This window comes from Zea mays, chromosome 3 (genome assembly GCF_902167145.1).
Source record: "Zea mays cultivar B73 chromosome 3, Zm-B73-REFERENCE-NAM-5.0, whole genome shotgun sequence".
Lineage (NCBI taxonomy): Eukaryota > Viridiplantae > Streptophyta > Magnoliopsida > Poales > Poaceae > Zea > Zea mays.
The window spans coordinates 14,793,098-14,818,092 of NC_050098.1; the positions used below are offsets into that span (position 1 = coordinate 14,793,098).

General features: G+C 41.7%; 2 protein-coding genes across 3 annotated transcripts in view; both read left to right on the forward strand.

Moving 5' to 3' along the window:
• The window catches only part of LOC100193917 (uncharacterized), a 30,964-nt gene extending 10,646 nt beyond the window's left edge, over positions 1 to 20,318 (forward strand). Inside the window, exons 20-39 of one of the 2 annotated variants that reach the window (XM_008673956.4) lie at positions 767 to 933; positions 1,061 to 1,142; positions 1,223 to 1,397; positions 1,487 to 1,562; positions 1,739 to 1,909; positions 2,013 to 2,084; positions 2,158 to 2,262; positions 2,996 to 3,085; positions 3,239 to 3,444; positions 3,516 to 3,717; positions 3,809 to 3,988; positions 4,398 to 4,493; positions 4,582 to 4,649; positions 9,025 to 9,364; positions 9,546 to 9,755; positions 9,874 to 10,554; positions 10,650 to 11,053; positions 18,480 to 18,726; positions 18,949 to 19,119; positions 19,666 to 20,318. In XM_008673956.4, coding sequence (XP_008672178.1) covers positions 767 to 933; positions 1,061 to 1,142; positions 1,223 to 1,397; positions 1,487 to 1,562; positions 1,739 to 1,909; positions 2,013 to 2,084; positions 2,158 to 2,262; positions 2,996 to 3,085; positions 3,239 to 3,444; positions 3,516 to 3,717; positions 3,809 to 3,988; positions 4,398 to 4,493; positions 4,582 to 4,649; positions 9,025 to 9,364; positions 9,546 to 9,755; positions 9,874 to 10,554; positions 10,650 to 11,053; positions 18,480 to 18,726; positions 18,949 to 19,119; positions 19,666 to 19,896 — 3,974 coding nt within the window. In that variant the 3' untranslated portion in view covers positions 19,897 to 20,318. The remainder of the gene's footprint in view (positions 1 to 766; positions 934 to 1,060; positions 1,143 to 1,222; positions 1,398 to 1,486; positions 1,563 to 1,738; positions 1,910 to 2,012; positions 2,085 to 2,157; positions 2,263 to 2,995; positions 3,086 to 3,238; positions 3,445 to 3,515; positions 3,718 to 3,808; positions 3,989 to 4,397; positions 4,494 to 4,581; positions 4,650 to 9,024; positions 9,365 to 9,545; positions 9,756 to 9,873; positions 10,555 to 10,649; positions 11,054 to 18,479; positions 18,727 to 18,948; positions 19,120 to 19,665) is intronic. The other variant, NM_001349879.1, reaches the window with a different exon arrangement.
• Positions 20,319 to 23,013: 2,695 nt separating this feature from the next.
• LOC103649726 (probable glycosyltransferase 5) lies at positions 23,014 to 24,786 on the forward strand. The gene has a single exon (XM_020550666.1). It carries the CDS (start codon positions 23,068 to 23,070, stop codon positions 24,415 to 24,417), a length of 1,350 nt encoding a protein of 449 aa, XP_020406255.1. The 5' UTR covers positions 23,014 to 23,067; the 3' UTR covers positions 24,418 to 24,786.
• The last annotated feature ends 209 nt before the right edge of the window (positions 24,787 to 24,995 follow it).

Genomic DNA, 24,995 nt, shown 5'->3' on the forward strand with positions numbered 1-24,995 from the left:
AAGGCGTTGGACCACCGCCTGACACCTTTAAAACTGTGGGGGTTGATCTAAAAATGATTTTGGGACGATGCAGTTAAGAGAGATAAAAAGGAGTGGAATATTTCCAAGGAATTAGCTATCGATAGGTGCGCTTGGAGACTATCAATCAGCGTGCCTGAACCATGATCTTTGTCTACATTTCTGTTTATCATCTTTCTTTTACCCTTTCGGTGTCTTTATTCCTATCCTTGTTTCTTGTGGGTTTCATCTCTAGCCTACCTCAACTTGCTTGAGAGTTGGGACACAAGACTATGTTGTTGTGTTTTTTAAGGGTGCTTGCAATGTAGGCATTGGCTCTAGGGGACACCAGAATCATTCTATTCCTCTTGTTAAATGCCTGTGCTTTTGCAACAGTTTTTTTTATACATAATATCGTATTACCCAGCTACCAGCGTGTTAAGCTGTCACTTTCTAAACTTGGTGTGCCCTTAGATGCTCCATGGCCTGTGGCACTCAGCCATGCTCTATGGGAGCGCTCCCATTGCACATCTTTTGCAGCGCTAGACCTACACAACACCCTTCTCTGTTCGCGATGACTGGCTGAGTTCCATCGCTGCAACTGTTACATCTTTATAGCCATGCATTGTCTTTCATTGTTGTAACCAAGTTCATTGGTGGCCGATTGCTTTTCTAATATTTTAGTGTAACTCGTTATTCCTTAAAGCGACTTATCCATCTCTTTCCTTTTATATTCATCTTTTGTAAATTATTGATGACAATCCTGAAGTTTATGTAGATTTATCAGAAAGAGTCCAAGTGGAGAGTCTTCTTGTGTTTGCATCTATTTGTTCCAAGTGCGCTTCCTCTGACAATAATAGCTTGGATGAAAGCATCTGTGTGCAGCTTCTACTAGGTTTTCCTTCCATTATTCTACCACTTGCTCATGTCAACAAGGTACGAATATGCACCCTGGCCCCCAATACTTTTTGTGTCTGATAATATGTGAGCTAGCTCCTCTTGTTCTGCTTACAAATCTTCTATCTAGATATTGAACATGTTTATTGTCTTATATATGTTGTAGGATATAAGGGCATCTGCAATTAAGTGTATTGAGGGGTTATCTTTGGTGTGGCAGCGCTTGAGCACTTCTGTACCAAGAAATGGTCTGTTAGCCTTATTTTCATTTTTTTTCCAACTGGACCAGTTCGGTGTTGATATTTATTATCTGATCTAACATATACAGGAAACAACACCAAATTACCTCAATGTTTGTCATCTCCAACTTTTGGTAGTTTCCTTGAATTGTTGGTTAACCAAAAGACCATGATCTGCTCGGACGCAAAATTTCTTCCTGCATATATTTCATCTATGCTGAGCCCATGTAAAGATATTCTGGTTCCCGAGAATCTCCATGAAAGGTTGTCCTGGTTTCATTCTTCTACAGATACATTTCTCTTGTGTACTTATTATTAATTGGGGTGTAACACTCTCTTGTTTCTATCATCAGATTTGATCCGCATACAAAGGATACTATTCTTACTTTCATCTTGCGCTCTGCTTTGAGGCTCCCTCCTTACGGAAAGGTTGGTTGATCTGCAATCTCGAGTCAAATCACTAAGTCAGTCTACCCTACTAACGTACTCCCACTATCCCACACATTATAATTCAGTCACTCAATTCCAATCACTATTACAGAAGCAAATGCATATGCATGGGAACTCATATGTGATGATGGTTGATATTTTGAAACATGTTGCAGTTCATGGTTCTGTCAGTCCTGAAAGGAGTAGGAAGCATCTTATTTCATGCAGAAGATGTGAAGTCTCTGTTTTTTGATCTTCTGGACCGTCGTGATCAGTACCAGAATCGACATAATTGCAAGCAGATCCTATCCACCCATGAAATGCATACCTTGTGCTTGCTTTTGGAGGTAAACACATCATGATTTGTATATATGTCCGCGGATGATATTATATGTCAAGTCAAGTAGAATAGCCATTATGCATATTTACTGCCGGTGTGTATTTTTATAGGTTTTATTCTCAACGCCAGATCATGTGAATATTGGTTTTAACATGTTTGAACCTTTGATGAAAGCTTTAAAGGTGAGAAAAATCTTCTGTTTAGTATGTATATTAAAATTATCTTCAGGACTCAACTAACTGTATAGAACTTCAGGTTGATGCTTCGTCTCCAGGTGATTCTGTTGTTGTGATGCCATGTCTTACTGTCCTGCAGAATCTTCAACCAGGGTTCTTTGATAATTTGAAGACTGATACTAAGGTTATTATTTTGCATTATATCATCTCTTTGTTTTAGAACTGTTTGTTTGGTGTCATTTCAATTATCTACACATCTTAACAGGATAAAATTTTGGAGTCCTTTTTTTACTGTCGAGGATTTTTTCTTATATATGCAACTAAACTGTTTTGCATACAGTAATTTGCTATTGGATAATTTACTGAACAAAAGCAGCATATAATATATTTTTGGCATTGCTAAAGGTTATATTTGTAGCAAGTGATATTGCTACTCTTGCGTATCCATTTATGTTAACCTAATGAAAAAATGTTGGATGTGCAATTGTGTTGTGCGTCCTGTCTTAGTATATTACCATGTCAGTTTTATTTGAGCAATGATACCATGAGCCTATGAAATATGAATGCAATTGTGCTAATGGGTAATCATCACTTTTCCTGAATCTCTTTTGAATTTGCCAGCTATCATCATTACTAGTTTTTTTTGTGTACTATACTGTACAACAAGCTAGGTGTCACTTCTTTGTCACACACTCACATGTTTGGTTCTGATTTTATTTATGCTTTTGGACATATTTTGATCTTAAATATTATTTTTTCTGACGTATATTTGATAGTAAATGAGGTTACTTAGGCACATGTTTGTACCTGTGGAGGTTACCATTTCTGCTAGATATATGTTTTTTTGTTTGGAAATTATTAGATAAGGTAAATGTGAAACTTTTAACTATGCTTATTCAGGTAACATGCTTTTGCAGGAAAAAGTTGTTGGACGCCTTATTTCCTTGGTTCGAACTGAGAGTTTCGTAGTTCGAAATGCTGCACGGGATGCTTTACTGCGTATTAATGTTTGTATCTATACTCTTTTCTTTATTTTTACATTTTCCAGAAGATCACTACATCTGTTCTGTTGCTTAAGTGTTTTTTGTGTCCCAGAATTAATTATGCTCGTATTTAATGTTTACTGTTATATACCCTTTTTACATTTTTGCTTGTGGCAGGTTCATTCTTCCACTTTAGTAAAATTTATTGAATTAATTTCAACACTTGGTGATGCAAGAGGACATTCAAAAAGGATAAAGAGAAATGAAGATCGGGACCTTAATGTGTTCTGCAATTTTGCGGAGATATTTGGAGAAAATTCTGTAGCTTCTATTCTTGTTTCTCTTCTAGATATCTTGTTTCTTAAGAAAGATGTGAAGCAAAGGTCTGGAACTACATAACTATTTTTGTGTAGTACCCTATGTTCTTTATGGCTGACATGTCACCCTCATGCAGGTCGCGTTTATTACAACCTCTTTTCCAGATTCTATCGAAGCTCCTTTCTGATCAATGGGTCTCAGTTATTGTTAGTCAGTATAACGACCAACAAGATACCTCATCTGAAATCCCTGATTTATCTAGTTTTGTAAAAGAAGTTCAACACTTGGTACTGCTGGCCCTCAAAGATATTACAGATACACTACAATCGGGTCACCATGTACTTGCTTTTGTTATTTTCATTCGATCACTCTAGTTCTGTTGAGGTTCTTTTATTTGTTTGGATTTATGGATTACATATCTTCTTGCAGGATGCAATGGTCAGCAGTTCCGATGTAGGTCTTCTTATTGATTGTGTACGGTCCATCCAGGACATAGGAACTCGGAATCATGGCTTTTCCTTGATAGCTTCTTTGGGAAAGGCTTGCCCGCAACTGGTCTCAGAGAGTATTGTTGATTTGTTTGTCGCTATTGGGGATGCTATTAAACAGGTCTGTTTAAATTTTCTGGCGGCACATATGATCTTTCTGCAGTCCATTAGTCTATCTCCAGCATATTCAAACCCCACTATGTGAACAATGCAGTTTATAGTGCAAAACAGTACACAACAATGCTTTGGGTGACCATATGGGTGAACTTCTTGAACTGTTGGACACGGTCTTATTAACAGGCCTTCATTTTACAATGTAGTTTCTTTTAAATTCTTTCTTATTCTAGGAGACTTTTTTTCTGAGTGTTGATTTATACTATCACAATCATAATCTTTGCCTGTATTTATTTTCATTTTGTAATAGGTCCACTTTTAATGTATTTTCTGATTTGTTTGTGAAAGTAATGCTACATAGATCCTTTTGGTTTCCTAGTAACACCTTTTGTTTTCGTTCTGCCTGATATTTGCAGGACGATAGCCACTCGCAACGTGTTTTGGAGGATTTATTATCTGTCTTAGTCCCATGTTGGTTATCAAGGACCACAAGCATAGAAAAGCTTCTTCAGGTTCTCTATAGTTTTCATTGAAGTTCCTTTCTGTTTTTATTTCTTGAACAACAATGCATTAAAAGGGTTTGCACTGTTGCTGTTGCAGATATTCATTAAAGCTTTAGCAGATGTGCCTGAACATAGGCGATTGACGCTTATGGTTTACCTCTTAAGGTAGTTTTCTATCCTAAGTTTATTACTAAAAAAACTCGTCCGGGAAGGGAAAGACCGTCCTCCTGGTATTATATTAAGGGACCGAAATATGGTCCCAGCTGAGAAAATCCCCGAACCTTGGCCTCCCATCACTAGTAGTCGTCACCACCCACTCTGCAATGGCTCACGTAACCCGGGAGCAGACAGGGCACAACAACATCAACATAGCCTTTTTGTCCCAAACAAGTTGGGGTAGGCTAGAGTTGAAACCCAACAAGAAGTCACAAAAGAGAGAGAGAGAGAGGGGGGGGGAGGGGAAAGGCTTTTGAGAGCACTAAAAGGCAAGGTTTTCAAGTCGATAAGTCGAGTCGAGTCGACAAGGTACCGACTTGGTGACTAGTCGATAAGTCAGTCGACTAGTCGTCGACTTGCCAATATAGTGGCTGTTTTGCCTATATAATGGCTTCATATAGACAATATAGCATTTATATATGAAGAGCATGTTTTACCTCATTTGAAGCCTGAAATTGAACGAAACTGAAATAAACAGCAAGTCTTACCTCATTTGAAGCCTCAAACTGAACCAAATCAGCCACATAAGTGATAAGTCATAAACTCACAAGTCATAACAACCATATAGTTCAAATTGGAAAACAAATAGCAAGAAAATATAGTTCAAACTTGAAAGGAAATAAGCTCCATTAGATAGCTAAGTTGCTGCTGCAGCTAGATAGATACTAGATAGTAGATACCCTAAATATCTCCCAAATCAAGATCATCCATTGCATTTTCTCCCAAATCAAGAAAAAATGTTGTGTAATGGGCTTTTGGGCTGTTTGGGCTGAACTGGGGCACAAGTCGGCCGACTTGCTAGACCAAGTCGACGACTAGTCGACTGAGAATTTCCAGTCGTTGACAAGTCGCCCGACTTGCCAGAAAAGTCGAGCCGGCTCCCCAAGTCGAGCTCCCAGGACCGACTGGACGACTAGTCGCCGACTAGTCGACGACTTGAAAACAGGGCTAAAAGGGAAAAGGCCTAATCACGGTTTGAGCATATGGATAGCTTCTTTCCAAGCACTTATATCCAAACTCAACTCCTTTGGAATATTCCATTCCTTCAAGTCCCTTTTGATTGCCTCCTCCCATGTTAAGATTGGCCGTCCTCTACCTCTTTTCACATTATTGTCTCGTCTTATGATGCCTCTGTGCACCGGTGCCTCTGGAGGTCTCCTGTGGACATGCCCGAACCATCTCAATCGGTGTTGAATAAGCTTTTCTTCAATTGGTGCTACTCCTAGCCGATCGCGTATGTCATCGTTTCTCAGCGGTTCAATTTTGTGCGCCCACATATACAACACAACATACACATCTCTGCGACACTTAGTTGTTGGATATGCCATCTCTTAGTAGGCCAACACTTAGCCCCATATAACATAGCAGGCTTAATTGCCGTTATAGAACTTGCCTTTCAACTTTTGTGGCACTCTCTTGTCACATGGGAATCTCGATGCTTGACACCATTTCATCCACCCCGTTTTGATCCTATGGTTAACATCTTCATCAATATCACTATCTCTCTGTAGCATCGATCCCTAATAACGGAAGGTGTCATTCTTGGGTACTACTTGGCCTCCCAAGCTTACATCTCCATCCTCACTAATTTTAGTACTAAATTCACATCTCATATACTCGGTTTTGGTCCTACTAATTCTAAATCCTTTTGACTCTAGTGTCTGATGCCATAACTCTAGCTTTCTATTTACTCCTTCCCGGCTTCCATCTACTAGAACCACATCGTCAGCGAAAAGCATACACCAAGGCATATCTCCTTGTATATCGCTCGTGACCTTATATATCACTAGTAGATAAGGGCTCAAAGCTGAACCTTGATGTAGTCTTATGTTAATATGGAAAACATTTGTATCACCATCAGTTGTTCGGATGCTAGTCACAACCTTGTCATACATCTCCTTGATGAGCGTAACAAACTTTGTTGGGACTTTATGCTTATCCAATGCCCACCACATGAGATTCCTAGGTATTTTATCATAGGCCTTTTCCAAGTCGATAAAAACCATGTGCAAGTCCTTCTGCTCCTTATACCGCTCCATGACCTGTCTTATTAAGAAAATTGCTTCCATGGTTGACCTTCCAGGCATGAATCCAAATTTGTTCATGGTGATGTGCGTCATTCCTCTCAGGCGATGCTCAATAACTTTTTCACATAGCTTCATAGTGTGGCTCATGAGCTTAATCCCTCAATAGTTGGTACAACTTTGAATATCTCCCTTGTTCTTGAAGATTGATACTAATGTACTCCTGCACTCATCGGGCTTCTTGTTTGATCGAAAAATATGGTTGCACAACTTGGTTAACCAAACGATAGCAATATCCCCAAGGCATTTCCACACCTCTATTGGGATACCATCCGGTCCCATTGCCTTGCCCCCATTCATCATCTCTTTAAACTTCTTTGACCTCTTACTCTTGGATCATGCATACAAATCATCTATTTAAATCATCAAAGGAGTCATCCAATTGGGTGTCCATAGTCTCATTCTCACCATTGAAAAGATTGTCAAAATATCTCTGCCACCTCTGTTTGATGTCTTGTCGTTTCACCAAGAGTTGATCCATCTCATCCTTAATGTATTTAACTTGGTTGAGGTCCCTCGTCTTCCTTTCCTGAATCTAGCCCTCTTATAGACATCCTTCTTCCCTTCCTTTGTACTTAGTATTCGGTAAAGATCATCTTAGGCTCGACTCGTTGCCTCACTCACAGCTCGCTTTGCAGTTTTCTTTGCCACCTTATACCTCTCTATATTGATCGCTCTCCTGTCATGGAACAAGCTCCTGTAACATTCTTTCTTCTCCTTTATTGCCTTTTGAACGTCATCGGTCCACCATCAAGTATCTTTAGGTTCACCTCTGTTCCCTTTGGTCACTCTAAACACCTTTGACGCCACCTTTCTAATACAAGTTGCCATCTTCACCTACATGTTGTTTGCATCTTCTTCTTTGGATCAAGCGCCCTCCACAAAAACAATTTCCTTAAACTTCGGATGTCTCCCCTTTGAGTTTCCACCACTTCGTCCTCGCAAATTTTGGCTTCTTTATCCCTATGGGTATGGATCCGAAAATAGAAGTCAGCCACCACAAGATTATGTCGGGGTACAACACTCTCTTTAGGTATCACCTTACAATCCACACATGCTTGTTTATCTACTCTCCTTGTGAAAACGAAGTTGATCTGGCTCGAACGATGGCCACTGATAAAAGTCACCAAATGAGAATTTCTCTTTCTGAAGAAAGTGTTGGCTATCACTAGGTTGTAGGGTACACCAAAGTCCAAAATATTCTCTCCTTTCCTCCTACCATACCCGAAACCTCCATGAGCCACCTCATAACTTGCATTTGTTGAACCTACATGACCATTGAGATCTCCTATGAAAAGCTTCTCATTGGTGGGTACTGCTCTGACCATGCCATCTAAGTCTTCCCAGAACTTCCTCTTCTCGCTCTCATTGAGCCCAACCTGAGGGGCATATGCACTCATAATGTTCAAGACTACATCCCCAAAACTAGTTTTACTGGGATAATACTATCTCCCTGCATTTTAGCATCCACCACTCCATCCTTGAGGCTCTTATCAATCAGATACCTACTCCATTTTTGTTTTCCACTGTTCCTGAGTACCAAAGCTTGAAACCGGTGTTCTCCACCTCCTTCGTTTTTTGCCACTTCCATTTTGTCTCCTGGACACATAGGATATTAACACACGGATCCTAGTCGGCTCAACTAGCTTCCTTACCTCTCGCACCCGTTGAGACAGATGCGAAGACCCTTGCACATTTGCCACTACACCTGGATGCCGATGTAGCGCGCCACTAAGGAAGCGACGACCCGATCCTTGCTCGCTTGACACCACATCCAGATCACGACACAACGCGCCACCATACCCGGGTTCCGATATGGCGTGTTGCTAAGAGGGTTATGCCCCAACGGTTTTCTATTGGGTTTCATGTACATTTGAGTCGCTAAATTTTTTATAGCTGGCTCGCCACGCCTAATGCAACCCTCTTCCTTGTACCTGGACTTGGGACCAGGCTATGCTGCACCAACATATGCTGAGACAACATAGACGGAGTTGGGCAGGGCACAACGCGGGGATTTTTTTTAACCAAGCCAGAAATTCGCCCCGAGGGGGATCGAACCTAGGACCTGGAGGTGCTACTCGGAAGTCGGAAGCCTTAACCATTACGCTAGAGGCTCTTTCACATTCTCATATTTCTTACTCGATCCCAAAAAGAATTACATTCTAGTTTTATTCTGAGTTAAATTATCTTAGGTTTGACTGCATATCACTAACTAGCTAAATTTATTATACTGTTTTCAGGACCATGGGAAAAGAAAATAATTTGAGTACTGTGATCATGCATCTGTTACACTCGGTGGTTGAGCGGATTTCACACTCGTTTTCTGTACATCATGGGGACGATTATAGATTGGCTATGTCACAGGAGTGGGAGTATGGATTGGCAGTAAATGTGCTTGACCAGTTTTCGTATAAATTGTGGTTTCCTTGTTTGAGTAAGCTTCTAAAAAACATCAGGGTGCATGAGAAGCAAGATCTGCATCTTATGCTACATTTGGCAATGAGGCTTATTCTATTTAAGTTGCAAGATACAGAACTTAATTTTGAACTTGAATCTGAGGAAGCTGCTAATTCTATCCAGGTAGCTCATTTGGTTGAACTATTGCTCTATTAGCGTTTTTCTCTATGCTATGTTATATTTTACCGAGTCTAATTAGTATTTTTTTGTCATACTCGTTTACTGGCAAGTGGCAAGTTAACAGTGAACTCCAGAATTTGTTTACTCTTTATTTTTATGTGCTGTCTTCTTTTGCCTCTTGTAGGGTTCTCTTGGGGCACTTATGGAGGAAGTTATCTTGTGTGGTGTGTATGCCAGAGATAAAAAAAGAGATATTTGTACTGACATTACTAAAGAAGTCAGAGATTTTGCAAATACAATACTCAAAACTATTACAGGCTGGATGCGTGCTTCGACATACTTGATGGGAATTACTCTGCTGTTGGATCATTCAGATAATCATGTGAAAAGAAAGGTACTTGTTGGTTAGCAGATTTTTTGTTCTGTTGGTAATGTTGTTATTTTCACTAATTGATTTCCTTGGAAGCTACCTTTTTCCTGTGTGGTTACAATTAATTTGCACTTCTCTACAGACACTTCGGATTTTGTCTGAAACGGCCAGAGGAAACAGTTTGGTTCAGAAGAATCAAAGGAAAGCACGAAAACTGAAGCATATATCTGGTACTACTATTAAAGTAGACAAGAGCTCTGGTCCTTATTTCAGCAAATTGTGCTTAAAGATTCTGGAGTTGATTGACAGAGTTGGTGATTCGGACACTAAAGTGAAAGTAGCTGCTATTTCTTCGCTTGAAACACTAGCAAAAGAATATCCCTCTGATAATCCTGTTTATAGCAACTGCCTTGCAACAATCATTGATCAAATTGGCTCTGATGAGGCAGCTGTGTCTTCTGCATTAATTCATACTGTGGGCTCTCTGGTAAATGTGATCGGATCAAAAGCATTACCACAACTCCCATTAATCATGAAAAACATAATGCTAATGTCACATCAAATTTCATGTTGCCCTAGCGGAAATTATGCTCATGGTTCCACTAGAACTGCCGCTGAACTTTCTAACCAAGACATAACTGTGTTGCTATCTGCACTGACAACAATTGAGGTGATTGTGGAAAAGCTGGGTGAATTTGTTAATCCATATTTGAAAGAAATACTTGATCTGGTAGTACTGCATCCTGAATGCAGCACTCAAATGCATGCCAAATTAGATGCAAAAGCAGCACGTGTTCGAGAGCTATTGACTGTAAAAGTTCCAGTATGTACCTTCTAAATTTATTCAGTTCCTTTTGTAATGTGATTAAACATAAATGTGTATATTTTCCTTGGATCTCATCAAGTTATTGGCTGCAGGTCCGGCTTATCCTCTCACCTTTACTGAATCTGTACTCTCTTACTGCAAATTGTGGAGATGCAAGTCTTACGTTGGCATTCAGCATGCTTGCTAGTCTAGTTGGTACAATGGACCGGCTGGCTGTAGGAACTTACCATTCAAAAATATATGAACATTGTTTAGCAGCTCTTGATCTCCGTCGTCAACACCCTGACTCTTTGAAGAATATAAATATGGTGGAACAAAGTATTATTCATGCCATAATCTCTCTTACCATGAAACTTACGGAGGGCACTTTTAGGCCACTTTTTCTTCGTACTTTGGAATGGGCTGAGGCTGAAGTTGATGAATCCTCATCAAAGAAAAGTTTGGACCGTGCAATTGTTTTCTACAAATTGGTTAACAAACTTGCTGAAAAACACAGGTACCTTCATAACTGCATTAAATACTATGTCCTAAGTTATGTTCAGACAAGGTTCTAAATGGCTGGCGCTAGGCGGTGCTAGACTTAATCTTGGTTAGTTAGTGTTTTGTTTATTAAGTACGGGTGTGTTAGTGAAGTGCCACTCTGAGTTGTGCCACAGATGTGGTCTAGTGTCGTTATTTCACTTGTGTTTGTGTAGTGGCCAGAAACGTGCTAGTTCACGTTGCAGCTGTTAGTGTCCCTTGCATGTAAGTGACTGCATGCAAGTTGGTAGGGCTGGATAACGAGCCAGATAATCAGCTCGGCTCGGCTCGTTTAGCTTGCGAGCCACAAAAAATAATATGCATATATATATATATACAATAATATAATAAATTGCTAGTTAATCTAAACTAGTTTAACACTAGAAAAGAGTAATAATACTCACAATTTCACATATTACATCAATTAAACACTAAATTAACACAACATGAACTAGTTTAGCACCAAGGATCAGCTTGCAGACCTGCTTTTTTCTGGAATACGCAGGAGAGCTGCGCATCTTTGTATTAATAGAAGAAAAGAAAAAAAAGGGGGGGAGAAACCCCATTACAACACACACACCACTAGAGACTAACTACGGATCACCGACTAAAACATGGAAGAAACACGACCCACACCGCTGTTTTAAGCCAGCAACTCATCGACTTGGAGGAAGGACAAGGCCTTGGCACCAGTCATGGACTAGAGCACCGCCTCTTCCCTAGCCATCCTAATGGCCATGACCAAGCTGGGATTACAACCATCAAAAACACACCTATTCCTATGCTTCCAAATGGTCCAAGCACCTAGAATCACTAAAGAATTGAAACCTTCTCTCACAAGATCCGATGCCCGGGAGCTGCTAGACTTCCACCACGACTCAAAGGATTCCTCATGAGTTGGATACAGATCCCGCAGCCCCACTGAATTAAGAAAATCAAACCAGAACTGCTTAGCAAAAACACACTTGACCAGCAAATGATTTATGGTTTCAGCCTCTTGGTCGCACAAGGGGCACTGCTCTGGTCGGTCTAGCCCTCTTTTTCTGAGCCTGTCAGCAGTCCAGCACCTATTATGTTCCACAAGCAGGGCCGTTCCTGACATTTAAGGGGCCCGGGACAAGATTATAAACAGAGGCCCTAACACCATAAAATCGTTTTTTACTATTATATGTATATATATATCAACTAATTATACTTAATGTATCACAGAAAGACTTGAGCAGTAAAAAATAGAAGTAAGATTATTACCTCAAATATATTGAAGAGATCAACTTACAAATGTCTTCTAACATTTCTAGATGAAAAATCATCAATGATGGCTTCAATATTGACATCATCTAATAATTTCTTCTCAATACATAAAGTTGCTAACCCGTTTAACCTTTCTTGAGACATTGTAGACCTTAAATAATTCTTCAATAACTTAAGCTTTGAGAAGCTCCTTTCAGCTGATGCCACAGTTATTGGTATAGTAAATAATATCCGATAAGCAACAAATATATTAGGATAGCAATCCATTCTCCTAACAAACTCAAAAATTTCCATAGCAGACATTGATCTATCTGGCAGTGTCATTTGCAATATTCTTAACTCTGATGTCAGATTATTTTCCTCAAAATCAAATGAATCATCGACAGAGAAAGTTTTTGCCAACATGGTACAATAATCCTTGAGTTTAATGTGATCCAATGATTTCAACGATGCTGAGTTAAGAAGAGGCCCAAATATACCATTGAATACTTGGAGGTCTTCAAATCTATTTTTTAATGAACTGCTTGCCATATCAAGCATAACTAAAAAGTAATTTACTTCAAAATCTTTCTCACCTTGTAGATTTGCCTCATTGCTGCAATCATTTTCATCATAATGCTTTTTCCTTAGAGCACGCCGCTTTACTGGAAATGATGCCTCTACACCCATTACAGAAGCAATATCCTTGGCAATCACCATACTAGAAGCAAACCCTTCATTTCTATACTTGTCAAAGTAACTCATTATACCATCTATTTGCTCTAAGGTAGAGTGAAGACACATTGATGATGATTGCAACTTCTTGCTCACAACATTTACAGCATATAAAATATCATGCCATATAACCATACCAAGAATGAATTCAAAGGTACCAATCAAGTCATACAAACTCTTTGCATCACTCTTTGCCATGGGCTCAGTATCAGAAGCATGATGTAACTCAAACAAAGCCGCCCTTATATGAGGAGCTTGATATCTAATTGCTGCCACACTTTTGATACGACTTTCCCAACGAGTGTTGCACAATGATTTCACAGTTAAACTTGGCACATGATCAAGTAAAACTTTCCATCTTTTTGTAGAACCTGAAAACAATGTATATATTCTTTGCACAATTCCAAAGAATGAAACAACTTTACTACAAGATTTTGCCATATCACAAAGAGTAAGATTAAGACTGTGACAAGCACATGGCATATAAAAAGCTCTTGGATTCTTATCAAGCAATCGTTTCTGTACTCCTTGATGCTTTCCTTTCATATTAGAACCATTGTCATAACCTTGACCCCTTATGTCATCAATATCAAGACCAAAGGACTCCAATGAATCAATCAAAACATTGAAAAGCCCCAAACCAGATGTGTCATCCACCTTTAAAAAACCCAGAAAGTACTCCTCAACCTCAATTTTGTTGCTAGATATGTTGACACATCGAACTATCAAAGACATTTGTTCTTCATGACTAACATCCGGAGTACAATCGAGAATGATAGAGAAGTATTTTGCCTCTTTAATAATCTTTATGATAGTGTTAGTAATATCAGAAGCCAAAAGAGATATCAACTCATTCTGAATTTTATTACTAAGATTATGGTAATGAATATCCTTTCTTTCAATTCGTCTAAGGTGATCTTGCATTACCAAATCAAATTCTGCAACCATTTCAACACAAGCCAAGAAATTTCCATTTTGTTCATTGTAAAGATGATTATTGGACCCTCGAAACGCTAAATTGCGTTTACCCAGAAATTTCACGATGGCAACTATTCTGAATAAAACTTGTCTCATGCGTTCTTTCTCCTTTGTAATTTGTCGTTGCAAATCTTTATCGATTGTTTCTTGTTTTCTTAGTCTATCCCTCAATTCATTCCAATTGTTCATACCAGTAATATGCTCAGCACTATTTTCATGTTCTTTCAATCTCTCACTAATATGTTTCCAATCTCTATATCCATCATGTGCTAATGAACTTGTGCAGCTATCAGAATTGAAAAGCTTACAACAGAAGCAAAACACTCTATCAACATGCTTTGAGTAAACTAACCATTTTCTGTCATGTTGTTCACCATTGCTTAATTTTCTAAAATAATGGGAATATGAAAAATGCCTAGAGTTGCCATCCATTGGAAAGACAAGATTCTTTTCTCTTATCGGTCCCTTCTCGACTAATGTATCTCTTGCTTTGTTATCAAGATTATTCCAATTTCTTGGATCATATATGTCTATAGTCACTACTGGCGGTTCATCAACACTAGCAGATTCTGTAGCAGTTGGATGAGATATATTATCATGGTCACTTACATTATGGTCTGTAGGTTCTTGGTATTCTGAATTCCCACCAATTTGTTCGTCCACCGGCTCCACAAGCACTATTGCCAATTCATTTGTGTTTCTCGGATCTCCCATATCCCTCTTAAGAAATTTATCCATGGCTCCTTTCTGTGACAAGACAAAATCCTCCGTGTGCTTCCTTCTTTTTCTTTTTTGGCTACCTGATGCATATTTTCTAGGAGGCATGATGTCAACAACAATCTGCAAGAAATTAATAAAAAATTAATAAAACAATCTGCACACAATCAAAAAAATAATCTATAAAATGAAAAGCACCAGAACCTGTCAATCACGCAGAAGGCAGTGTCTGCGTCGCGTCTTGGGCTGAGCTCCTGCTCCCAGCGCTAGCAGGCAGCAGCGCGCGGCGTGGGCAGCGCTAGCAGGCAGCAGCACTAGCAGGCAGCAGCGCGCGGCGTGAAAGGCACCAGGCAGCAGCGCTAGCAGGCAGCAGGCGGCGGCGTGAAAGGCACCAGGCGGGCGCGCGCAGCGTGCAGCAGAAAACTAGAAAAGCAGGCAGCAGGCGGCGGCAACAAAGCCTAAAGAATTAAAACCTGCCGTACTGTCTACCCTAATTCCTATAAGACTAATCCTTATATCCTAATTCCTATAAGACTAATCCTTATATCCTATTAGACTTTATATAGGGTGGGGCCCCTGGGAGATGGGGGCCCAGGTCGGCTGCCCCTGGCGCCCTGCCTCAGGCACGGCCCTGTCCACAAGCCAAATAAAGAACTTGCACTTCCCAGGAGCCCAAGATTTCCACACCCGCTCTGCTGGTTCGAACTGAACTGAACCAAGGAACAGAGCATTATAAGCAGAACTAGAAGAATAATCACCTGAAGCGCTGAATTTCCATAAATGATGATCCCTTATTCCAGGCTGGAGCACAACAGCATCAAGTACTTCACAAAGTTCCAGGAATTCAGCGATAACTCTGACTGAGATTGCCCCTTGCACATCGGAGAGCCAATGGAAATTAGGGAGAGCATCTTTGACCAACCGACCATTGGCAAGACGCAAAGGCACCAACTCAAACAAAGCAGGAGCTATGTCCTTAATACATCTCCCCTCCAACCATCTGTCCTTCCAGAAAAGGGTATTAGCTCCATCACCAAGCTTAGTAATAATGGCTGCAACAATCAGATTTTTAACCACCTTACAAACATGAATGGGGAAGTCTGCCCAAGGCCTACTGGGGTCTGTTTTCTGCAGCCACGGCCAGCGAGCTCTCAAAGCCCAACAGAGGTTCTTTAACTCACTAATCCCCAGACCACCCAACTCCTTGGGACGGGTAACCTTAGGCCAAGCCAAGAGGCAGTGACCACCACGGAACTCTTTCCTACCCCTCCAGAGGAAACCCTTCCTCAGCTTATCGATTGCTTTGATGGCCCAAACAGGAAGGTCAAGTGCCAGAGCTGCATAAATCATCTTAGACGTCATGACAAACTGCACATGAATACCAAGCCCCTTGGGAAGATCAAGTTTCTTTAGCTTTGCTCCATGTCCGGGATGACCCAACTTTCCCACAAGACGACGCCCAAGACTTAGGGGGAGAATGATGGAATAAGTCTTGAGCATCTATAGGACAGCAGTCACTTTTTGACTGTCCTCTGTAGTCCCTTCATCTAGAGGACAACAACCCCTTTTGACTGTTCTCTGAAGTCCCTTTAGCATCTAGAGGACAACAGTCCCTTTTGACTGTCCTCTGTAGTCTCTTTAGCATCTAAAGGACAACAATCGCTTTTGACTGTCCTCTGTAATCTCTTTAGCATCTAGAGGACAATCCTGTTGTGTAGTGTGTGTGAGAAGGTGTGGTAGTGTAGCCTCTAGGGCTATAAATATGTGTCTCCAATCCTTAGATGGGTATGACATTGTGTAGTGTTTGAGGAAATAAACAGAAAAATTGCCCCAACTCATAGTGTCATCCTCTTGATGAGAGTTAGAGTCCCTCTACTTACAACCGCCACCTCCGGTGACACCCGCTCCTGGCTCTGCCTGTCATCTCCGACGTTGCCACGTCTGCCCTCTCTGCTGTGCATTGACCTTTGGCATCTGACATCCATGCCTTTCTGCCCCCTGCCGTTCGACATCCTCCCTCGCGGCTGCTGCTATTTCCACCTCTTCCCTCGCCCTCAGTATCCATACCTTCAGGGATCTGCACATATGGACACCAGGAATGGCCTGTCCGACTGGTGCAGCCGACAGGTGCCAGATAGGTCCCGCCTACCCCCTAGGCTCCGCGGTACCCGTCGCTTAGTTATTTTTTTTCTTGAACGCGCAAGAGACATGCACATCTTTTCATTAAGAAGGAAGGAAAAAAGGATCTAAAATGGATCAGTACAAGAAGACCCCCATTACGGTGGTCGAAAACAAAGAAACAAAAATACATCCATAAATAAAAGGAACCAGAAACTACTTTGATCTAAAGACCTGGGATTGGGGCTGTTAGGAGATCTAAGTTTGTAGCCCCTCCTAACATCCACAGATCCCTCTCCTCCTCTGTCCTCTTGATGGCTGCATTAAGACAGGGAGAAAGACCGTCAAAAACACAAGCGTTTCGATGGTTCCACAATATCCAGAGGCCGAGACTGATAAACGAGTTTAGCCCTTTTCTGGCAATTCCATGCAATTAACACTACATCTTTTCCACCAGAGCATGATATTCTCTTCATAGACATGAGGAGTGAAATTCTGGAGGTTAACCTTGTTCAGCAGCTTGAACCAGTAATTTCTTGCAAACACACAGCTCACGAGGAGTGGTCAATAGTTTCCATTTCCTGGTCACAAAGAGGGCATTGATCAGGGTGATGAAGCCCCCTCCTCTGAAGTCTGTCAGCTGTCCAACACCTCTGCAGCGCCACAAGCCATAGGAAAAATTTGCATTTGGGGGGGGGACCAGGAGTGCCAAACCCTGTCACAATGCTCAAAATATGTTGACCCAATGAATAAACTCTCGTAGGCTACTTTGGCAGAATATTTGCCGTTATGAGCAAGCCTAAAAATATGTTTGTCCTCTCTATGCAGATTTATGTTTACTGAGAATAGCATCCCAAAGATCAAGATAATCAGCAAGGACTTCCACAATGAGAGCTCCTTGGATGTCATTTAGCCAACTTCTATTTGCTAGAGCTGTATGGACAGTTCTACTGTTTTGAATTCGTCTTGGCACAACTAGCAACAATCTGGGAGCAATGTCCATCACATTTCGTCCATGAATCCATCTATCTTCCCAAAAAAGTGTCGAGCATCCATTGCCAATTTCCGTGTGGATGGCAGCATGAAAGAAGGATTTCACCTTTGAAGGAAAATGCATAGGGAGTCCTGCCCAAGGTTTATCAGGTTCCACTTTAGCCAGCCACAACCATCTCATTCTCAGAGCCCAACCAAGCTCTTTAAGGCTGAAAATGCCCAAACCTCCCAGCTCAACTGGCTTGCACACTCTACCCCAAGCTACCAGACAGTGTCCCCCTCTGACTTCTTTTCGTCCACCGTCGCCTAGTTATAAGCACTCCTAGGTGGCCGCAGAATGCCACCTTTTCGAGCAGTGTTCAGAGCATACTCAAGAGCTTGATTTCACCTTTGACTCAGTGTCGACGCAATTTGTCTGTTGTGTTACACTCATTGTTCTTAGGTTGTCTCCAACAGATCATGTATATGGTGGGTTAAAATTTGTCTGAATTTTGAAATAGGAGATATTATAGGATATATGATGGGTAAGCTGCTGGAGACAGCCTTAACAACTCCAACTAAAGCATGTTTTTGTCAACACTACCATCTGCCATGTATTTCCCGTCTCTTGATTATTTAATTTGTCTGTGAAGGTCCTTGTTCACACCTTACTTCAAATATCTACTCGAGGGATCTATACAATATCTCTCTGAAGACGATGCTTTGGGTGGTTCGAAGCATAAGAAGAAGAAGACCAAACTTGTAGATGTTCAAGTTGAACAGAAGGATAAATTATTGGGGTTAAAATTGTGGAATTTAAGAGCTCTAGTTTTGAAATCCTTACACCAATGTTTCCTCTATGATAATGACCAGAAGATCCTTGATTCCTCTAATTTCCAGGTTAGTTGGTTCATAGTGTTTCTTTTTTTTGTTGCTGACATGCTGGCACAGGAAAAAGTGCACGGCAGTGACCTTTCATGTTCTGTTGTAATTTCGTACATCCTGACGTGTTCTGTTGTTATTCTTTGTTCCTATGATATTGATATCATATCAGCTGCCTTCAACCCATGCAGGTTTCCCCAATGATGTCTTTGTATTTTAATACATTTTTGGTGTTTGCAGGTTCTTTTGAAACCTATTGTCTCCCAGTTCGTTGTGGAACCACCAAAATCTGTTGAATCAGTTCTTGACGCTCCATCAATTGAAGAAGTAGATGAAACTATAATTCTGTGCTTGGGCCAAATGGCAGTAACTGCACGGACAGATGTTCTTTGGAAGCCTCTTAACCATGAGGTGAGAATCTCTTAGGGCCCGTTTGTTTCGTTGGAATTGAATTCCATTATAATAATTATAATTTAACAAAACTAATTAAGTTCATGTATTTAAATATGTAATATATTTGTATATTATCCTAAATCATATGAGAGAGATTGTTATATACTATATTTATGTTATAGAGAAGCAAGTAGAAGAGTGTGCTATAAGTTGTGCATTGGAAAAATAGCATGTAAATCTATAGAATCAATTTCCATCTCTCATCCCATGAATTTGAGATAGGCTTATATGATAACTTTTGAAAGTGGTGGAATGCCACATTCTAAAAAAATAGCATATTCCATTAGTAAAATTCCAATTCTTCAAAATGAAAGGAAACAAACGGGACCTTAAGGTTTTCAGAGTTTTTGCCTAATAACTATCTGCACTAACTAAAGTAATTTCATAGCTCACAGGATTTAGGTTCCCTAATGTAAAGAAATACTAAATACTTGACTATGAACAAGAGTATGTACAGGATTTATCGTTCACTCCCTCAGTCTTGCAACTCTCATTAAATTGCAGGTGCTGATGCAGACTAGGAGTGATGAAGTTCGCCCCAAAATGCTGGGCCTGAAGGTTATCAGGTACATGGTCCAACATCTGAAGGAGGAGTATGTCGTTCTCGTACCAGAGACCATACCGTTCCTAGGCGAATTGCTCGAGGATGTGGAGCTTCCTGTCAAGACCCTGTCGCAGGAGATCTTGAAAGAGATGGAAACCCTCAGTGGCGAAAGCCTCCAGCAGTACCTATGAGGCATCATCTCCTCGCGGTAGTACCGTTTGGCTGATGAACTGTAGAACATCTACTCATTTCCTGTGGATTACCAGTTCAACAGATCGGCATACTTGTCGGATGTCTGGAAACTGAAATTACATGCTGTCCAATTCATGGAAGGCAAGTGCAATTAACTTAACCTTCAAGGAGGCAAATGCAGTTTAAGGAAAACTTACACGTTGAAAGCACCCATATTATGTTTTCGGATGAGTTCCTATGTAGCTACGTTGAAAGAGTACTTTTCTACACAATTGATTGAGGTGTTCTCGATTTGATCTCTTTTTGAGCTTTTGGTGTCGTTGGGATTTTGCGCTAAATATTGGAAATTAGACCAAGGGGCTGTTTGTTCGTTGTGAAGGAATTATAATTTACTTAATATAGTAGGTTATTTGGTTTGGAATTTAATATTCCATCACATGTTAAAGTTTAGATATAATCCTATCCTAAATTTATAGGGTGAGAATATGGAAATTGGCTATATATTACTAGTTTATGATTCTACTTTGTAATTTATGACATGCTATAATAAAAATGTAGCATATAAATCTCTCTCATATCATAGGACAAACAATATTATACAAATATATTTTATATAAAATCATATTAGCTTAATTGATCTATCTGTAAATTATGATTATAAGAATGGAATTCGATTCTAATGATCCAAATAAGAATATTTCAGCACATTTTTTTATTGGCTTACATTCAATCCTTCACTTCACCCATTCCTCCTAGAGGATGCGGGCGGAGACCTCTCCGGGTTCCATAGTTTACAGGTAATCGATACTAAAGACGAGGTAGAATCCACCGAGGTTGATGTGAAAGCAGTTGATGGCGAACTCTTCCTGATTGAGGCGCATGACCACGTTGCATATGTCATGCCCTCGTAGGGAACATATACATGGCCACAATGCATGTATGTCCTCTGTAGGGAACACGATCACCATTGTTCATCATGACCCACATGTTGGTGTTCTCTCTTGTCGCTAGTTCGATGTGATGCATAACTCTTAACATTAATGAAGTTGTGAGTTGAGCTGATGTCTAGGAGGGCAAGGAGCTGATGACCATGCATATGCCGATGATAACATGGAGGGAGACGATAGAGGCATCAGGCTTGTCATTAAGGCCTCAAGGGCAGTGGTAAAGCTAGAGAAAACTGAAGGGGTGCATATAAGATGAAAATTTACTTATTATAACTGGTATCATACTTTTTAGGGGTGCAGGGTGTATGCATCCTCGGTTGCATCATCAAGCAGGTAGTCAGCGACCTCAAGTTACAACAAATGTTGGCACCGGTGGCCTCACATATATAGTTCATTGTAGTTGTAAAATAGTCATTTGCGATGACGCTCAGTCATCTCAGCAGGTGCGAGGTAACATAACTAGTGTAAGCTGCAGATAGGGTTGCCATTGGAGGTAGTGCAGGCAGCACAACTGTGGCCACGATCGTAGTAGTTGTATGTTGTGGGTCGATAACACCAATGGAGGGTGCTAGGGAGGACAGGAGACCCACGACACTAGGGCTGACATGGTGTTTGTGGTGTGGCGCTCATAGGCCTGTACCAAGTGCATGCCCGACTGCAAGTCCTTGTGTTCTTCGACCATGATATCGATCTGAATGTGCTCTGAAAGTCATCTGATGAAGATGTGGACCTTTTGGATGACAGAATGTTAAGTGGGACCTAACGGGGGCTAGCCCCCCTCCCCCAACCCAATCCAACCAAAAAGTTCTTTTTTACTTGTATATCTATGAAAAAAATAAAAGAATTATTTTATAATAAATTAGAACTTATTATGTATTGAATACATATATATTCTATTTATTGATATTACAACTACATTTATGTATTGGGATCAAGGTTTTAAATCTCCCGCTATAGCTGCCGCTATCTCCCGCTATAGCTGTTTTGAGAGGAAAAAGCTATTTGCTTTCATGCACAATTTAGCCGCTATCTCCCGCTATAGCTCTATTTAGCCCGCTATTAGCTGTTTCAGGAGACCCAACGCTAAATGCCATAACCCGCTATTTAAAACACTGATTGGGATGGACGTATTAAAAAATATGTTTTTTATAAACAATCTACTTAACGATATAAATATCGATAATTTTTTTTATAAATACAATTTAACTTAAATTACTTTGTTCAAAACTAGAATGACATCCTTTTAGGATGGAATTATACTAGTTAAATATCTCACCGTTGGTGGGGCTCACGTGTACCAGATATTCTATCATTAGACTATCTCCAGCAGCCTCCCTATTTCTTTCATATCTCACCTATTTTAAACTTCATTTTATAAACAGTGTAGTTTAAATATGAAATAATATTTTGTACACCCGTATATAACAGCCCTAGTCCGCTACCATATGCCCTACAGCTCTTTTCTTCACCGTAGTACAACCGTGGAGAGAATCAGAGAACAATATCCTACACATGTTTTAAGCCAATGCACATGGGTAATTAAGAGCTCTCGAACCCTAAGGCGCATCGAGATTTGGCCTCTCTTCGTCCAACAAGTAATTGCTCAGTATTTTACTCGGAAACCTGTGGATCCACAATCCCAGTGCATCAGTTTTTCTACGGAGTACTACTTTGCTAACTATGACTATGAGCTTCTGAAAAGAAAAGAAAAGAAAAGAAAAGAAAAAGATAGGATGAATTGAAACCCTGCCGGAGCCACCAGACCAGATCCCCCATTGACCCGTGCCAGTTTGCCTTGCACGATGACACGATCCAGCGACGAAGAGTCTGAGTACCAACAATGTCTTAAATTAGTGTATCAAATTTAAATATAGAGCTCTACGCAGAAAAACTATTTCAACAATGTCTTATTTTGTAAAATTTAGTCAAAAAATTATAGGCCAAACTCTCAAATGTTTCAAATATACTACACTTTAATAGGTTGCCCTATAATCTAAATTTAGATCTTTACCTTTGAAGCAGAATATTTTATTGATTTCCTAAATTCTATAAAATTTACTCATTTTTAAATTACAGAGCATTTTTATAGATTATATTGTTGTAGATGCTCTAAAAAAATAATAAGTGCACTAGCACTAAACATACACCAGAGCCAAGACAAAGAATCATTATTTGACAGTTATTACAAGTCGCGAGGTGCAACTCTCATGCCGTCTAGCCACAATGAGGGAGCACTTGCAATACTGCAACAAGCTGGTCGGCACGCGGCGGCACTATCGCCGCTGTGCGCCGGCAACGCCCCACATCGCCGTGGCCATCCTCCTCATCGCGCTCGGCGTGCTCTACCTCGCCTTCAGCCCGACCAACTCCGACCTCAACCTCGTTCTCAGCATGCCGCGCGTCCACGTCGTGTTCAACGACGAACCGGTCCGCAAGGTCGCGCCCGTTGCCGCCGCGCCTGCCCCAGGCAACGCGACCGACGACGACGAGGACAGCGGCCTCCCGCCGCCTCGGCAGCTGACGGACCCGCCCTACTCGCTGGGCCGAGCCATCCTGGACTACGACGCGCGCCGGTCCGCGTGGCTCGCGGCGCACCCGGAGCTCCCCGCGCGCGTGGGGCGGCGGCCGCGGGTGCTGGTCGTGACGGGGTCGGCGCCCGCCCGGTGCCCCGACGCGGACGGCGACCACCTGCTGCTGCGGGCGTTCAAGAATAAGGCGGACTACTGCCGCGTGCACGGCCTCGACGTGTTCTACAACGCGGCGTTCCTGGACGCCGAGATGTCCGGGTTCTGGGCGAAGCTGCCGCTGCTGCGGGCGCTGATGCTGGCGCACCCGGAGGTGGAGCTCCTCTGGTGGGTGGACTCCGACGCGGTGTTCACGGACATGGCGTTCGAGCCGCCGTGGGAGAGGTACGCGCGCCACAACCTCGTGCTCCACGGCTGGGCCGCCAAGGTGTTCGAGGAGAGGAGTTGGGTCGGCATCAACACCGGCAGCTTCCTCATCCGCAACTGCCAGTGGTCGCTCGACCTCCTCGACGCCTGGGCGCCCATGGGGTCGCGCGGCCCCGTCCGCGACAGGTACGGCGAGCTCTTTGCCCGGGAGCTCTCCGGGCGCCCGCCGTTCGAGGCGGACGACCAGTCCGCGCTCGTCTACCTGCTCGTCACGCAGCGGGGCAGGTGGGGGGACAAGACGTTCATCGAGAGCACCTACGAGCTCAACGGCTTCTGGGAAGGGATAGTGGACAGGTACGAGGAGATGCGGCGGAAGGGGCGGCCCACCGGGGGTCTCGGCGACGACCGGTGGCCGTTCGTGACGCACTTCGTCGGGTGCAAACCGTGCCGGCGGTACGCGGACAGCTACCCGGCGGACCGGTGCCGGCGCGGCATGGAACGCGCGTTCAACTTCGCCGATGATCAGATACTGAGGCTGTACGGGTTCGAGCACGAGTCGTTCAATACCACTGCCGTGCAGCGCGTCGGAAACGAGACCGGCGGCCCGCTGGACGCTGACGATGATGAGCTCGGCCGGCTATTGCATCCCACGTTCCGGGCTGCCACGCCCACACAGACGTAGTCGTCTCCACGTTCAGTACCGGCCTTATGGTTGACTTTGTTTTTTTTTCTTTCTCTCGTTCCATCTCCCTTATTACTCTGACAATCCGCTTCATATTTTTATGGTCATTCTGGAGTTACTATTGTACGAGTAGTACTAGGTATGAATAGATTAGTAGTGGCTGTTTCACTTTAATCTTTTTTCTTGAGTTACTAATTTTTAGCTTAGGTTTCAGCGAACAACTAGTTCATTTTGTGGCCAATCATAACCAATGTAGGATAAAAACCCCACATATTTTGTTTTTTTATCCCACATTAGTTATGATTGGACATGTAACGAACTAGTTGCCTTCTTTGTGACAAGAAGAGGAAACAATAGATCACATCCTAATTTAGTGGGTGCTTGCTAAGTATGATTTTATATCCTATCTCTCGTTGGGCTCCAAAAAATGAGGAAACTAAATTCCAGAACTTGTGGCATAATGCATAAAGGACAGTCCCCATGCCCCAAGTAAAAGGCTTTAACTCAGTAGTAATTCTTGTTGCCTAGTGGCTCTAGAAACACAAGAATATATATGTCTTTGATGGGGCTACTCTGAG

What these genes read in the sequence shown, in the direction of transcription:
- LOC103649726 (XM_020550666.1), top strand. Translation starts at nt 23,068, where the DNA reads ATGAGGGAGCACTTGCAATACTGCAACAAGCTGGTCGGCACGCGGCGG.